Source organism: Pygoscelis adeliae, unplaced genomic scaffold (genome assembly GCF_000699105.1).
Source record: "Pygoscelis adeliae isolate BGI_AS28 unplaced genomic scaffold, ASM69910v1 Scaffold171, whole genome shotgun sequence".
In the NCBI taxonomy this organism is placed as follows: domain Eukaryota; kingdom Metazoa; phylum Chordata; class Aves; order Sphenisciformes; family Spheniscidae; genus Pygoscelis; species Pygoscelis adeliae.
In genome coordinates, this window is record NW_008824186.1 from 2,059,503 (window position 1) to 2,077,900 (window position 18,398).

General features: G+C 37.1%; 1 protein-coding gene across 2 annotated transcripts in view; it reads right to left on the reverse strand.

Annotated features, from left to right (window-relative positions):
- The window catches only part of HIPK3 (homeodomain interacting protein kinase 3), a 116,522-nt gene that overhangs the window by 16,037 nt on the left and 82,087 nt on the right, over positions 1-18,398 (reverse strand). For both annotated transcript variants that reach the window (XM_009334499.1, XM_009334498.1), the window contains exons 3-8: positions 8,941-9,064; positions 4,773-4,892; positions 2,792-2,878; positions 1,744-1,928; positions 797-956; positions 280-403 (exon numbers count right to left, since the gene is read on the reverse strand). In XM_009334499.1, coding sequence (XP_009332774.1) covers positions 280-403; positions 797-956; positions 1,744-1,928; positions 2,792-2,878; positions 4,773-4,892; positions 8,941-9,064 — 800 coding nt within the window. The remainder of the gene's footprint in view (positions 1-279; positions 404-796; positions 957-1,743; positions 1,929-2,791; positions 2,879-4,772; positions 4,893-8,940; positions 9,065-18,398) is intronic.

An 18,398-nucleotide genomic window follows, 5' to 3' on the forward strand; every position in this document is an offset into this window, starting at 1 on the left:
GGAGGGAGGGGGGAGGGAGGTGTATACTTATACATATATATGTGTGTGGTATATGAAGATAGACTCTGGATTTTCTGCAGAAGCTGATTTGCTACTCCTTTCAGAAAGGTGCAATGTACCTGGATCTGACTCACATGCTGATTTTTTTTTTAATGATATAATTAAGTTCTTTTAAATATATAGCTTAAGTGGATATAATGGAAAACTCAAACACTGCTAACAGTCAGTCAGTAACGCTCACATTTCAGGAACTGTAACTTAAATTACAGTTAAACATACCTTGAATAGTTGGAGGACATATAATCAACGCCTGTTGGAAAACATCACTGCAACCAAACTGAGCAGTTCCTGCCTGCAGTGGTATCCCTTGGTGCAAAACTGAATGGGTAGATGCAGTTAATGCCTATGGGAACAGATTCAATACAGGCAACATTATAACTGTGAATCTAAATCTCGCACACACCTGTCCCACCAGCTTCTATGATGAAGAACTAAAATAACTTATAAAAATTAAAATTCCAAATACATTTTACAGTAAGCAATCCCGTTTGGCCACCGGAGGGCACTATAATACAGCACTGCTTTGCTATGGCAACGCCAGTTTGTAACTTAATTTTGAAACATACTGAATTCTAAATGGTTGGTTGGTTGGTTGAAGAAAACATTAGGAAAAGATGAGAGTAAAAGACAGAAGATTTTGTCACTTACTAGATGTATTTTTTCAATTATGAAATTAATTAGAGCAACTGTGTTAATAGAATTTATAATTAAAAGAAGAAAAAAAAAATGTTTTTACCTGACTTCTTACTGGACCAATTTTGGTAAAGCTCGCAGTCAGATTAGCTGCACTGCCTGAGGCAACTGGTCTCATAAGTGATGTTTTATTGCGATTACTTAAGTCATACAAATTTGATCTGCATTTGCAAACATCCATGATATGAAAACAGGACTTCACTCTATCAAAACCAGAAAATAAACTGTTTTAATTAGAATTTCATGTTGTTAAATGTATAAAACAATTCCCCACAACAAGAAAAAAAAAAGTTCAAAGCCCACAGAGTTCCCAGTTTCACAGAATGGCATCATACACAGTAGTAGAAAAAAGAAATACTGCTATTACTATATTCATGTCAAGCGTTTGTAATCCATATTTTAAAATCAAGAAAAACACTGCTATTTCCTGCTCCTTGTATCTAACACCGTTTTCTAACAACTGCGTACAAGCAGAGAGGATAGTAAACTAAATGGATGGAAAGCTCTTTCTTTCAGTGAAATGCTTGCACTTTAGGAAATCCACAGTGAAATACACAATTCCAGAACTGCAAGAAAACTTTCAATATATTCCATATTAACCAATGCATAAGAGAAGGTATCTGAGATGTTCATCTCAAGAGGAAATGTCTACCCTAGCTCTCAATGACTGACAGGAACTAAGGCTCTTCATACTTCCAAAAATCAAGTCCAAGTTTCTGTAGTGTTGGAATTTTATCAACCAGGCATATAAATGATAACTTAGAATTCTATTGCACTAACTGTTACTTTTCAGAAAAAAAACATAGTTATTCAAACAGTTTCGTTGACCAAGCAGATGTGTCTAATATTGCAAGCACTTGAAAGAATTCTCTAAGACATTACAAAAATGACAAAAGATTTTTCTCTCTGAGAGCAGATGAAACAACACTATTATACACATGAATCACTATAATGGAGATTTAAAAAAATTAATTTTTGTGTGTTACATACTGGTTGCTATGAGGAAAATCAAGGAGGTGCTTCATGGTAACAAAAGAATGGTTCAGGGTCTCCGCTGGAGTGATTCTTAAATCAGCGTCGATCAGCAACATTTTCTTCAACAGACTGACAAATTCCCTCCTATCTGCCTTCTCTGCCAACAGGTCACTTCCTTCCAAATCCATCACCATGTTCACCTGGCATTGAACAAAACAGTCAGATAGAAGTCATGCATAATGGTTTAACTCTTTCTGCTATTGCTTTCTGCTATAAAATACTAACATTCAATGATTTTATCATGTGGGGCACGGTGAATTTGCTAGCTTATCCCAGTACGATTGGCTTGGAATTGGTGACTTTTTTCTGGACACACACTACTCCCCTTGCACCCTCCCCAGCTAAAAACCCCTGAAGGCTTTATTCCAGTCTGGGACTTGGAATTTAAAAAGTAAGATTTGGGATAAAGATCTTTATATGGTCTAACTTAAAACTACAGAGGTGGTCTTCAAAAAAGAATTTCAAACGCGTATTAATGCCAATCTTGCAAAAAGATTTGATTCTCTTTTCAGGATATGGAAGAGAATGAAACATTTCTTCATATTATTGACTAGAGAGTTATAAAGCTAAAGGAAAGTGTGGAAACAGTTAAGTTTTTTTTAAAAAAGGAAAAAAAAATTATGTTGAGAATTATATTGTTAAGATAACAGAATTATACTGGAAATTATATAGTTAAGATAGCAGGATCCATCTGCATTCTTTTTTTACCCAGAATGGCAGATAACGTGTAAGAGAAAGTATACATTATACACAAAATTAAAGGGTTCCTCCCACCACAAGGATGAGTACCATTGTTTAAGACAAGCATCGACAAAGGAAGATCTTTATAAAAAGCCCAAAGGACTGACATAGCTAGACATTTTCCTCAGAGCAACATGTACAGAGTATAATGGATATGACTGATATACAATAAATAATATTCTAAAAGGTGTTTATTTCAAACCAGTAAAATGTTTTAAAATCACACATTCCTTTTGCAAAGAAAATATGCTTTAATACTCACATGCACTATATCATCCAAACTGTTGAAAATATACTTTCTGGCCTCTTTAGACTTCATACCTGTCTCTGCCTCGTGCTCTTCCAATGTCTCAAAAAAGAAAAGGAAAGCTGAGTTTAGAAGTTGAGAATAAAGGACACTTACAGCTACAAAGTAACTTTACATATTTATTGGCCTAATAAACCTGTTTTTTTAAAAAATAATATTTCAATGGTATATTTGTATGCTGCTTTGCTGACTACTTTAATTTTCTAAATCAAAATACAAAAACTACTGAATTTCACATCTGAGTGATCACAGTACTGGATTAAAATAGATGGTTTGTAAATCACACAGGAAGTGCTGAAAGCCTGGAAAAACATTGTTTAATGACACTCTTGTGTGCTTATATTTTATATATCACAGGTTTTCTATTACTTGTATTTTACACATTTCCTCAAACTCAGACTTTTAACTCCAAACAGCAGCAACATCATATCACTGTAAAAAAATAAAACAAAAACCAGGCAGGTTCTGTTCAGTTTCTCTTTGCTTTCTCTTTTCTTTTGTTATTTTTATACTTTTATTCCTTTGCATACACAACAGTTGGTGTAAGTATTTTAAAATACTGAAGTATGAAACAAACAAATCCCAGAGAATGAACGTGATCACCTATCAGCGATTTATGAGCTGGAATACCACTTTCTGTTACAATTTTCCTCCTTCAACATAGACAGCACCAGGAGGCAGGTTTTAAGAGTCCATGTTGCAGGAGGCAAGACAGGACTGCAGGGAAAAAAAATTTTTCAACATACAGATTACAGAAAAGTTTCCAAAATTAACTTCGACAAAAACTGCAAGTAATAACCAATGGTCCGTACCAAAACGCCTTTCTTCCCCCCAAACAGCATTTAGTCTGCTGTGAGAGATTTAACCTCTGAAAGGTAACAGCTTCTGAAAATGGGGAGGGCTGTTTGCATCAAGAACTCGTTTAGGCTCTCCGATACAGAGAAGCCAGTTGTAAACTGTTACCTAATGATCAACTGCCTGAAAAACCAGAAAATTGGAATAATCAGGGCGGTGTAATCGGAGAATCCTTACATAATCCAAGCCGGCAACGTTACGGCTGGGCAGTACTGGCCCCGGCTGCTCGGCCCAGCGCTCGCCTGGGGTTGACGGAGTTACTGTGGAGAGTTACGCAACTGGTGCTTTGAGCTGTCAGCTGTTTGTTACTGCAGAAGTTTTATGTCAACTGTAACTGTTTCCTGACTCCCCGAGTCCTCCGTAAATTTGGCAAAGCAGCGCCACGTAGTAGTACAGTTTAAAAAAAAAAAAAACCCAAAACCAAACCCAAAAAAACCCCATTTGCCTAGGAAGTTAAAGCTCTCTTATGGCCAGTGTGCAATAATGTTGCTTAGAGAGAAGGAAGGTGTGCAGATCGTAGAAGTACATTATTTTAATTACTTTCATTGTATTGCAGCTTTCAGCCAACAAAGACTGTTTTAGCATGAGATCTGAAGGAAATGAGCTGTACACAGTCATATTGTTTCTTAATCCCCTTTCTCGTAGGAACTTCTGGTCCTGAAGCCAGTTTTGAACAAATTTTGAGAGAGCAGTTTGGGCCTCAGAGACAAATTCTTTAAAGCAAAGTGAAAAGCAGTGACCAAGCAAGAGAAAAAAAAAAAAAAAACTCATTTAGTACCTCTGGAGATATAAGGCTTAATTTGAATTCAATGCTCTCTCTCCACCTGGCACCCGTGCACTGGCTGCCCAGCCACACACAGCCTGGCAGCTGCACCAGACCTGCCTCTGGGCCAGCCGGCGGGGAGGAAACATGGGCATGAGCTCGGAGTGCTGGTTTTGGGGAACGGGAAAAATGGAAGGGATACAGAGCGAGGACTGATAAAAATCACAGATGATGTGGAATATCATAGTGAATCTTGGCCTCTGTGGCTTCTCTGCTCACAAAATAATATACTGTTTTCTACTATATTATACTGTTTACCTTTAATCTCCAACTAGAATATGGTGCATCCGTTTCTCTACAGAAAAATCTTGCAGTTTTCGTTCCCATGCTTAACAACTGCTCTCCTGGCAAACCTTGAGTCTGTGAAATGTAACGAATCTGAGGAAGAAAAAAAAAAAATCCACCACCACCATTGGAAATAATTTACCTCTGATTTTCAAAATCTGAACCACACAGTTAAAAACTTGTCATTTCATTTAAAAAATGGCAAAATGAACCATCCTCAGAGCACTGTAGTTCGACAACTACATCTTACATAGGAGAGAAACCTAACACCGAATGCTTGATGCTGCTCTCTCCATCACTCAGAGAAACCCATACATAAACAAACCTCTGAGGTGACCTATATAAGCAAGTTTTTAAAGTTTGGTCACAGCAATGAGGAGCTGGGGAGAGTGGCTGTCATTACCTCCTCAACCCATTCAAATCAATGCAATATTTTCATTCTAAACAGGAAAATTAGCAGGGGCGCTTTGTTTGCGTACAGAAGTTTGATGATTTTTTTTTTTGGCATACTCTCATTATACACCACTATAAAAATCCTCCCCGTTTGCTGTTTCCAGTGTATCATTTTTTTACACATCTGACACACCTCTATTTCAAGCAAATGTTCCACTTGGAAAGGGAGTGCACACACAACCTCTAGGCATCCAGCAAAAGACACTGTCCTTGTCTCAGAAAATCTGCTACTGAATGCGATGGGAATGGACTAGCTTTATGCCTGAAATGGTCAGGTGCTCTTTTCCACTGAAATGATTAACATGCATTTATTTTAGAAGATAATTTACTACGCATTTTTCATTACCTGTTGATGATACAAAGTATTACCTAAAATAGTTAAGTCAAGGCTTCAACAGAAATATGTTGAAACAACACATTATGATGTTTTTTTCATTACTGTGCATGCAATGTTAAACTCACTGTACAAGGGGGGAGTTATCCCAGAAGTAATACTTCTTTAAAAGTTAAAAAAACACCTTCAAGAAAGAAGAATTGGAAGAATAATTGGCAATAACTGAAAATTGAGCTTGTTGCAGGTCGGGATGGAGGGAGTACGGATTTCAGCAGCCAGGGCTGAAGGTCCGAGGGGAGCGAGGGCTGAAGGGCGTTGGGCAGGGTCCCACGCCACACGCCTCCACAGAGGAGCTGCTGGTGTGGGCCAGCCCCTGGAAAAGGTGGAGTAGAGAAGGAGTAAGAGAGAATGGAAGAAAGGAAAAAAATCAAAAGGAGAGAGCGGTGAAATACACCAAACCAGAAACTGGGAGATAAGATGAATTCAATGGACGACAGACAACTTGCGAGCTAGGAGCACCTGAGAAGAGAAGAACTGATGGGCAGTAGAGAGGAAAGGTACACGTGAGGCTTCTGCTGAAATATAAGTGACAGAACAAAGTGGGGAGGAACTGTATGCAATGCTGCCAACTGCTGGTATCCTCGACAATTCCCTACATCAGGGAGTAAAGAGAATCCCACTCTGACCAGAACACTTTCTAGATCATTCAGTTGTTTTCTAAGCATATTATGAAGTCTTAGAAATTAGGGGGGGGGGAAAGACAATGTGTTTATTCAAAAATTTAGCAGTTAAGCACCTGTACCTGTTTTTAATGAGTATTAAAGCTCAGAAGATGCTATTTTCCACTGAGAGGTACAGCTGTTACTGGATATAATCACAAATTAATAAAACAACTAAGATCTTCCTTTCAAGGACTAGTGTGTTGGTTGCCACATGCCAGGGGGACAAGGGGAAATGCAGCACAAAGCCCTTGCCTGTTTGTTTACTTGGTGACACGCACCATGTAGCAGGAGGAAAGGAATTTCCTTGGAAGCCCTCTCGTACGACTGCTGTACTTGTGTACACTGAGGAAAACCCTGAATCAAATTTCTCCGAAGCAAGTTTTGCAGACCTGCTTGAGCACAATGACAAGGCTGACTAAAGTAAGGTAATTCCTGCAGAGGAGGTTACAGCTCCTCTTTTCACCACAACTTCTCCGACATGAAGATCAGACAAGTTATTAACTGATGCTTCCCGCGAACTTGAATGATATGTCTGTCTAACTAAATGTCTTTTAAACTCAGTATTCACTTGTAAAGCAAGCAGAAAGTCTTATGGGCATCAAGATTAACCCATAATCCATGTAGTCCTTTCCATGAAGTACAGCATCTTGGAAGGTGGCTGTCATTGGTGACAATGCTGTTTACTTGCACTGTCCGGCAGTTTCCAGAAGTCGAGCCATGTTGGCCCTGGGCCTACAACGGCAAGAAACAAGTGACAGGAATACGCTGTCATAAGGACCTGGCTGTCTAAAACTGAGAAAAGATGAGCCAACAAGCACTATGAAGGTAGGCGCTCTGCACACCGTACTAAACTGCCTTCATCTGCCTGGGTTTCATACACAACAAGATAGCTGTGGTGCAGCGGGGGAAAGAAGGTCTTTTCTTTTCAAATGAGACTCCGTATTATTCTGAAAAAACATCCTCATAATCATGAGATTGAGCTTTACACTGTTACTGCTCTCTGTACAGAAGTCAGAGGCTCACAGCTATGTAAGCCCGTTGGCACATGTTAAGTCTGGGCTGCCACCATGACAAATCACAAGTTAATTTGAAGAAAGAATCAGGATATGGCCAGCATTCTCCACCATTCAAATCCCTACTGCATCGTAAGTGACTGAAGATGTGGCCCAAAGCCACGTTCCACATCCAGAAGCAGCATCTGCCTATGATGCAGATGACCATGAACTGGGCTTATGAGTCCTTCCTCACCCACAGCAGCATCCCTTTTAACAGCAGTATGGGGTGAAAAGTGAAAGTAATTCTGAAAATTACACATTTTGGCACTTTTTTTGACAGTCCAGATCTTCTCCTGCAGTTTCTTTCAAAATAAGAGGTAAATAAATTTGCCAAGTTCTCAGAAATTTTTGAGACAGTATTACAGATTCTTTCCAAAAACAAACGCCTTCACTTTTTCCTTAAAGAACATAATGAATTATATGGTTGTTAGTTGTTTCCTCTTTCATTCTCCATTTTAACAGCAACACCCTGCACAAAGGTCTTTAAATGTATCAAGGCCTCAACCCATGTTCCACTCATAGCTTACTTCCTACCCATGAAACACTGAATTTTGTGTAAATGAAAGAAACTGAAATCTGAAGTGTTACCACAATCAACACACAAAAAAATCAATATATCCCCTGACAGTGGTTTTAACAAAAGGATTTTTAGAAAAGTAGGCCTGATCTGTAAGCACAGGGAGCCAAAAGCCCACTACATGAAGATCAGGATTTGAATAATCTAAACAACATGCTGGAAGAACTGTCCCTAAACTGAATGTTGAATCAAAAATGTAGAAGTTAGTAACAAGCCAGTCCTGTTACATCTGGGATTTTCAGGAGATTTCTTCACTTTCAAAGTTCAAAACCAGGGGGAATAAGTCAGAATGCTGATTACAGTCCTTCCAAATTTCCACATTATGCTAGAAAATTAAAGACTTCTCTCTCTTAAGTGTTTTAAATAGAAAATGTTCTAGATCTTTCATTAGAAACAACTTTTTTTTTAGAGTCAGCTCACTAATGCCAATGGTATCAGCAGTTGAAAACTCCAACAAAGCAAAGGCACAACTTCAACAGCTTCAAGCTTTATCATTGCACATATACAGTATTACTGCGACAGTTGATTCTCATTCCTTGTGAAGTATAGGCTCTCAAATCTTTGAGCTATGCTGGATTTCCAGAAAGCATCAGGAATTACGCAGAAGGCAACTTAATCCGGAAATCTGAACAGACATTCCAGAATCAACCCCATTCATGGCAAGTGAAAGAGAGATTACAATGCAATGATAGTGGCCACAAACTTTGGCTTCCATCAGAAAAAGCAGCTTCAATATTAACATTTATTTTGCAAGATAAGGGGCGGGGGGGAAGGACAAATTGAACTTTAATTTAGAAAAGCAGCACAATATACAGTTTGGTCTAGAAACACGATTTATGTTTCTAGGACAATCAATAAGACTAAATTAAAAGCATTGAACACACTTGAAGAAATTCTACTTAATAGGGGATGTTATTAACATTTGAAATCCTGGATTTAATGATCTGAAATTCTTAAGTTGCAGAAAGTGTGCATATGCTTGTGAAATTTATTCTACTACCTGGTCATATTCCAGTGCTCCTGGGTACAGTGGCCATCCAAGAAACAGCTCTGCAATCACACACCCTAACGACCACATGTCTATGGCTTCACAAAACGGCAATCCCAGTATGATCTCTGGTGCTCTGCAAATTAAACATGGTTACTGAATTTTTTCCTTAGGGAAAAAAGGTAATTCAACAACCCAGTATGACAAAATAAAACCCCCAACCCAGATCTGTTATTTGAAAACACAGGCTAATTATTTCAATAAAACCATAACATCAGAAATTGCATTTTTCTTTATCTAGATAATCTGTGGTAGAGTTTTGCAGCTCCGAGATGTTCTTTCCTACAAGTATCAGTTTGCTACATACATCAAAATGATTGATATGCCTGAAAAACAGAATGTCACTGATTCAACATTTTTGCCTTTCCTCGAGTATGTCCCGAATGATTTGTCCAATGTCATATGCCTGTAACTACGTTCTAAACACAATAGTCATTAATCTCAAAAGCAAACAAAGTTTTATCTGAAAATACACTTGCACACTTCCCAACTAGACAGTACACTTAAAGCTATTTAAAATATCAATTTAATTACATAAGTGCAAATCCCTTAATGCACTCAAAACAGTTCAATGTGATCAATTTTTAAATCACTTAAATGAAACCATTGCACTTGCTAAAGAGACCAGGTCTTATTTTTCACCTAAAACAAATGTGAATTATTTAACCAGCAGCATTTGAATTTATTTCTGTACTCAAGAACCAGAAAAATTGATATTGACGCAGCTGCTAAAGGGGCTTTTAACATTTCTGTTCACGTGGAACAAAACTCAAGTATTTCACAGATATCCATTTTAATTGCATTTTGTTCTTTTTAAACCTTCCCTCCCACTTCATTCAAGCTATTAACAAAAGAAAAAAATAATTAAAATATATCTGCATGCTAATATAGAAAGAGGCTCCAGCAGCATTTGAATTTATTTCTGTACTCAAGAACCAGAAAAATTGATATTGACGCAGCTGCTAAAGGGGCTTTTAACATTTCTGTTCACGTGGAACAAAACTCAAGTATTTCACAGATATCCATTTTAATTGCATTTTGTTCTTTTTAAACCTTCCCTCCCACTTCATTCAAGCTATTAACAAAAGAAAAAAAATATATCTGCATGCTAATATAGAAAGAGGCTTGGAGTCGTAAAGTATTATTTAAAGTATCACACTATGAAGTGATTTACTTTTAAAGAGACAATCCGTTGTTAGCTTAACATGCCACAGAACAGTAGGAAGGTGGTTAAAACTAATAGGGCAATTCCCATTGCAGCTGGGCAGAACAGTAGCATTCAACTGACCAGGTAACCCGCTGGTGGGGAAAATCGTGATTTCTCACCTGTGCAAAAGCTTAAAATCTTACACTTCAGCACATGCTGGTGTATCATATTGACATTCCACATACAAAACAGAATCTCTGACCATAGTACATTCTTACATATCTCATTTATCTTCTCCTCTGACTTTTACATTTATCAAAATATTCTTTAATTCACCAAAGTGTACTGGATTGGGAACAAATTCCTATTTTCATACTACATTGGGACAGAGAAGCTATTTTTTTAGTATACAGTAGACCAAGAGCCGAAGCATCTCCATCCCTTTTCACAAGGAATAGTTGGCAGAAGCTGTACGTAGACATACTCCAAGCTCCAAGGATGCACATTCACCGCCGGGGAAGAACTCCCGACGCTCTGCCCCATCCCTGACCAGTGAAACCACCAGGCTTCTGCTATGGGGAAAATCCAAGACTTTCCACAGATAAGAAAGTCTACAGGACAGGATAGTCTGTTAAATATTTATGCACTTTCCGTTCATGCCAGCGCTTCAGTTCTTCCCATCCTTGTCACAAACCATTTTGGATGCAATTATATGAAGGATAAATCTTGTCACACTGGCGGTAAAACTGGAGAGGCTCAGTTTTCCACTGCCTTCAAAGATTTGATTACAACAAACTTCTAGGGATCAAACATAACGTATTTTTGTAATGCGGGATCATGACACTGCAGTAAGTATTAGCTAGTTTCGTTATCTGAGAAATAAATTTAATGTCTCTAGATGCCACAAGACTAGAAATAGCCGTAAAAAGTCTGCCTTCGGCCGCTGGCTGGGTGCCAGCTTGCGTACGGTTGTTACAGATCTCTGTTAAAATACGCTTCCTTTTGTTGTATTATGTTACAGCTCTGAATAGTTAATGAATATACACACAGCCTATGGATATAGGGGCTTTAACAAATGCTTCTGCTAAAATAAGCTCTTCAAAACCTCTTACATTTATTTACTCAACAGTTAATATGTGCACTGTATAAAAATAGCCACAGTCAGTCAGTCTGTCACTCGTCTCTTTTGAGGGACAGGATTGCAAATAAAAGAACGATAAGGGTAGATATGATGAAAAAAAAAAAAACGTTTACTGTATTTCACAATATAGTGATCTGTTAGTTTTTCATGGATACCAAGTAGTTCTGCGATACCAATAAAAGTGCTAACAAGTCTAAGGAAAAGGGACATATTTAAGGAGAGGCAAAACTGGTGCTCCTCACTTCCCAACACCTGCCTGACCTACCATCCAGAAAGGAAGAAGAAATAAATGTGCTCCCAAACAGGGCTACCCGCACCCCGCTACAGTACAGTGAACAAAAAAAAAAATCATTTTCAGGCTAGCTTGAAGTGAGGAAGATGAAGAGCTGCTGCTCCACAGAAATGTAAAATTCGCTGTTTTTCAGGTTCAACGTCTCCTACCATGGCCTCATGCTGGTCCTTAAAATGGAGCAACTCTCCCACAGCAGACAAAGTTACAAGGGAACTTGTACTGGGTTTGATTATGTTTAGATTGGTTTTAACCAGCTCAAATATTTTTGATAAAGGAAAACAGTTTGTTAGTGGTATGCTCAAAAGCACCTTTTCTTTTTTTTCTCCTGCTCTCCTTTTAAACTTCCAGTTAAAAATCTATTTGGACAATCGGGGAGGAAAGCGTTAAAGAGGAGGGAGTCATTCTTCAATTTTTATTTTCTTAAGATGATCCACAGCTCTTCTTTCATGTAAGAAATATTTTTACACACAGCTTAAAAGGAAGGTATTTCCTTTCCTAACTACAGCCATAGACATTAAATTAAGTGGTAGAACTCCAGATGTCCCAGTCACTTTAACATCAGATTACTCAAAAAAGACTAACTTAGTACTTCTCTCTCTCAAAACACCACCACCACCCACACACACTACTGCTTGGTATCTACTGCAGATGACAAGATGCTCAGTACACCAGAAGCTATTGTAGTCCCCAACTTAGTAAACAGCATCTGTTTTCCCACACCAAAACATCAACAAGGAGAACATCAGAATTTTCTAAACTTCTTAAGGATACCAAATCTTACTTAAATGTATTTAAATTAAATTCAAAACAAGATTTTACAGAGAGAGCATCTATTTCCTTCTTATCAATGTTAATTTCTTATCAATGCTAATTAAACATAAATTTCTTATCAATGCTAATTAAACATTGATTAAAAACATTAATAGAAAACTTCACTTAGAATTTGAAATGCAATATTACTACACTCGAAAGATTCACTTTATTAAGCAACAATTCCTAGATTAACACATCTGAAATCCTCCTTTCTTGCTTGACACAGCACAGCTCAAGTCAACTCTCTTGAAGCAGACTTTTCAATTGGAAATATCTAAAAAGATGAAAGACGCAAATGAGTATTTGCTTCAGCTGCTTGTTTGGATAGTCACATTTCTATTTATTACATCACAGACCATTAATATACATATTATTCTATAGGTTTTTGTAAGCTTATGAGGAAAGAAACCACACAATTTGTTCTGTTAACTAGCTTAAAGACCAGAACATTTCATAAAATAATTTAGCTTCAGCATGTTAGCCAGCTTAGAATGAAGCAACAAAATAAGCACATTTGAAGAAAAATGAAATAATTCCTCGAGGGAGGGTTAAAAAACAAAGAAACAAACAAGCAAAAACTACATAAAAATCAAAACCTTAGCATAGTAACAGAAAAGTTCTTCCAACCCTTACACTGGGGAAAAAAAAGAATAAAGAGCACGAATTAGCCATATTAAAAAAATAAGTCATGACAAAAACTGTAAGTAGTCAAGCCATTTCAAATGATCACTATCTAGAAGTCTTCGGTCAGAAATCCAATTTAGAACAAAAGTTAAATGAAAAAGCTAAAACCCAACAGTTAATGTACCAAATAACAACTGAAGAACAGCATAAAACAATAAAAACAGCAGCTTCCTGGAACTGCTAACTTTATGAAAAATTCTGTTGAATGCACAAATAATTTCTCAAAAATGTTCCCACTGAAGGTCCTATAACAATTATAGGTACCCCCTCACATATCAAGGAAATGAGATTAAAGACTGAGCAATTTTTATTTCTATTTCTCTTCTGGCAGTGTGAAAGGGTCAATATATCTACTGTCTACCACGTGCCATTGTTTTATTTATTGACCACCAGGTTGCCACTCTCCAGATGAGAGAAGAGTATATAAATAGCCTTCCTCCCCTCATGTCCCCCACTCCTTTCAATACATCCACGTGATTTCTCTCCAAGACCAAAATCTTTAGCCACCACCTATACCAACTTCCATGCCAGAAGCTGAAGGTAACAGTGCCATATGAGGAACACTGAGCTACTTCCTCTCCCCAGGTGCTATTGCCTACTCCAAAGGTGCTGGACATCGGGAATGCTGGTATATCCTTGGCAGCGTTACCTCTTCATTACAGGTTTTGCAGTAAAATTCCTTTCAAACAGGCATATGAGCCTTATCAAGCCATTTTCACTTTGCAATTTAAAAAACTCTGAATAAGAATTTTAATACTTTCTCTCCATAATTTTTGGCTTCTGTAGATTCATATAGTTGAAGGTAAATGCAGACAGCGTTTCTAATATGAGCATGCATCACAAAATTTATACTCTTCTCATATAAGCCAAACATTACTACCCCTAATTACTACTGTTCGTTGCGACAATGCCTAATACGTCATCTGCTCAGGATACAGCACACTGTCATCATTGTAATGAATACTTATGCAAAGAAGTCATCAAAAGGGTAGGATGTTTATCTTTTTTTACTAATGACTTCTTCGAAGCCATCCTATGGATCAAAAGAACTCATGTAAACGAATCCAATTTGCAAGTTATAGTCAAAATGGATTACAAACCTGAGAATAACACTTTTTTCCCCACTACCATTACTAGCATAATAAGCATATACTTTATGAAAGAAATAACTAGATAGGGGTTGTGAGATGGGTAGTTGTTCTTCTAAAGAAAGGAGGTCTAAGAGAAATATCAGATGCAGTGAGGAAGTCAATGAGAGATAGTAAGGGGCATTCTAACGAGTATTCTCATGTACATTTCATTTTCTTCAACTACCAGTCTTCATCGTGAATGTGGAGGAGTGCAAACCTTTCTAAGAGATCTGCAAGAACCTAGGAAAGACTCCAGGCTAGAGGGATGCAAATTAAGGTGACAATACTCAGGAAAAAAAAACCCACAGGCAAGTACACTTCAATAATCTGAAGGATGCAATGGGAATGAACCACCTAATGACAAAATCTGTGGATGATGAAGGATATAAAGAACAGTTTGTTCTCTAGTGCATCTGTGATGGGTTTCAGAAGGAATTTCAAACATGCAATTAGATCAACACAATGACAGGCAGTAGAGCATACATGGTGTAGAGTAAACCATAGTGAAAATTAATGTACAGTATTCATTAATTAATTACCCATAAGAATTAATAATTATAAATTAACCAACTTTCCAACAAAAAGAAGTCTAGACAACTTTACAGATTACTCGAGAAAAATATCTTACAATTGAGAGCAAAAATAATCAGGATATCAGTATTTATTTTTAAAGGACAAAGACATATCGAAAATTATTATGCCTTATATAAAACTAGTGATATTCCCTCACCTTGAATAGTGTGTGTTCACTTTTGAATTCTGTGTTCAGTTTTGGTCACCCCCATCTGAAAAAGGATACATCAGATAGAAAAGACGCAGAGAAGGACAATATAAATTAAAGACTTGAAGAGACTTAGGTACAAGAAGAAACCCTGGTTAGAACTATAAAGCTTCAGGAAAGAATGAATGATCAGTAACATTACTCAAATTACATACAAAATAATGGAAGAGAAGCAGCCAGGTGTTTCTAATGCCCTGCCTCACTATAGAAGACCAAGGAACCCCCCACCCCCTTTGAGATGAAAGACTGATGTAAATATAAAAGTTTTGTGTTTGTTTTTTTTTTAAGCCAGACTATAATTAGCCTTTGAATCATGGGCCACTGTTGAGGTAAAAATTATTAAGAGTATTTAAGAATGGATCAACAGAAAAAATATCTGTAACAGCTATAGATTAAACAGTAAGGTTCATATCAATGTACAATAAAAACAGCCATCAGCTGTATAGAGCTGGAAGAAACTTGCATCAGAAGACACTGAAGTGCAACCTTCTGCTATGGTAAATTTTCTCCAGCAACAAAATACCAGAATGCATAGACCACAGATGTGATAACATATGTACCTCTCATTTCCTACATATTAAAATCACTATTATTGCACAAAGATAAGAGCTACTCAAGCAAATCCCTTGATCCAAACTAAAAAGTCTCTACAATCTTCTTCATGGTCAGAATGATTTTTATTCGTAATGCCATTTAGTTAGAATAAGAATTATGTCAATAAAATTTATAAAAGTCTTTTAAAAAGTCATGTTACAGATAAGACGTTCACTTGAGTGGGGGTTTTTGTTGTTTTGGTTTTTTTTTTAAAGAACACTTTCATAGTTGAATTGTCTCTTGCTTTTAAGCCCATTGAGATGTTAGAATACCGATTGGTCGCGTCATGTGTTAATATACATTTGGTCTTTGAACCAAATGGTATGATGTATGGTATGCTATGCCAGACAATGAGCTTTCCGCCCTATCGTTTGAAAGGACTGTTGCTGTAAATCTATAATGCAAAACTGCATTATAGATTTACATTCACAATTCTGGCTTTTCTTGTACAGTTTTCTAGTGTTCTTTTAACTCTACTATGATTAGGCATTAGGAAGTACATAACTAGCAAATTCTAATTTTTTTTTTTTTTTTTTTAAAGTCTAAGAAGGTAAGAGAATTTAAACTGAAAGCAAAATGTAAGTGCTTAGAAACAGACTCTGGAAACATTAGTTAAGCTGGATAGGGGCATCTGCGTCTTTGAGGTGGCAGGAAAAGAATCAAAAATAGCGCTCTGCAATTTAGGGCTGTGTCACCATGTATCATAAAACACAGGGAGAACAAATACGTTCAAGAAGATATGAGAAGTTATCCCCTCATTCGTAATTTCATTCCTCCTTTGAAGGAGTTTGGTGCACTACCAGACCCTCACATGGCAAGTGATAGTGAAGACAGGAGGAAATGAGTCACTGTATCTCCTGTAAACTTCTACGGCTGCAGTATTGCTGTGGTGGTGTCCACAGCGCTGCGCAAAAGGAATTCTCATTTCCTGGTAGAAAAAACTTCATTTTAGCATAATAAAACTTTTTCATAGAACTATGCAACATTCAATGGCTAGAAAAGACCTACTCAACATCAGTGCCTTCATATATAATGTACAAGACTGACATGCAGCTGCCAGTTTAACTTTGAACTCCGATCTGACTTTGAGAAGGAGATGGGATTTAAAAACCTTACATAGAGAGTAGCCCAAATATGTAACTACTTACAAAAAGAAGCAATCACTGCAAAAGGAGTTACTTTGAACATAGGGCTCAGAACTGAAGGGGGAGGAAAAAAGACAACAGGAAATCAAACCAGACAAATAACAAATAAATCTTAGGTAATTTCACCAAATAAAACAAGTAAACTATCCTAGAGCTCTTTCCCGATACTGAAAAAGAATTTTGTTTTGAGAGAGCCATCACAAATTTTAACCTAATACACCTTCTCTTACCACTTATGAGAAGTACTAAAGATAATAAATATTTATTCATTTTTTATTTTTTTAGCTGAGAGTAAGTGATTTCAACAGATGCTTTTCCACTTATTCACTATCTCTAGTGAAATAAGATGTTGATTTTATTAAAACCAGAAGATGTTTACACTTCTGCCTTTTCATGATTTTGTTTTTCCCCTCAGAAAGACTGCAACTTAGCGAGTGATTTATTTATGTACTTGATATGTTAAGCAGTTTTTGAATTACACGAAAATTAAGCAAAGTAGATACTGATGTAGCAATATAATGAAGAAAATCATGTACAGAGAAACTCTTCAGATGCTTTATTGGTAAATAAAGTCTGCAATTTAATACATTTTATTTACATTTTGGATAGCAAAGTGTCAATATTCAAAGCATCAAATGAGGTTACTTACCAATAACTGAATTTTGACATTATCCTTTGCGTACTTGCGCTTGTATGCTTTACTCTTAACTGTGAAACCACCGTGCAGTGCTTTATCCTTGAAGGAGTCGACGGTTGCAAGAGATGGTCACACAGATGTTGCCTCTGTCCTCACCTGCAGTGGGGAGCGTGCTCTGCCTAAACACCGTGCTCCGCTTGTACCGACAATGTCAAGGTGCTGAACGAGGCGCACAGTTCAGATGGTACACTGAAGTCACCCATGACAAGTAACTCCCTTCTTCTCAAATAAGTGAGTTTCCTCATCTCCTGCCTTCCTACGGAGTACACAGTTGTGTGTGCAGCCTCCCAAATCCTGCCCCAGAGTACAGAGGATTATAGGCTTACAGGTGTGTATGTACGTGTATACACACACACACACACACGTATAAATTCTTGTTTTGCATATCTCTTACTAGAAAGACCCAGACACCCTTTCTTCTGCAGTTTTGCAAGGTCATATTAACTTCCTGAGCTGCAGTAACGGCCTACGCATCTAATTTAATGAAACTGTCTCTATCGTATAAAGTGTGTTGTTCCCAACATGCCTTTCTATATGCTACAACCACCTTCGGGGTTTTTTTAGAGAGTAGCCCAAATATGTAACTACTTACAAAAAGAAGCAATCACTGCAAAAGGAGTTACTTTGAACATAGGGCTCAGAACTGAAGGGGGAGGAAAAAAGACAACAGGAAATCAAACCAGACAAATAACAAATAAATCTTAGGTAATTTCACCAAATAAAACAAGTAAACTATCCTAGAGCTCTTTCCCGATACTGAAAAAGAATTTTGTTTTGAGAGAGCCATCACAAATTTTAACCTAATACACCTTCTCTTACCACTTATGAGAAGTACTAAAGATAATAAATATTTATTCATTTTTTATTTTTTTAGCTGAGAGTAAGTGATTTCAACAGATGCTTTTCCACTTATTCACTATCTCTAGTGAAATAAGATGTTGATTTTATTAAAACCAGAAGATGTTTACACTTCTGCCTTTTCATGA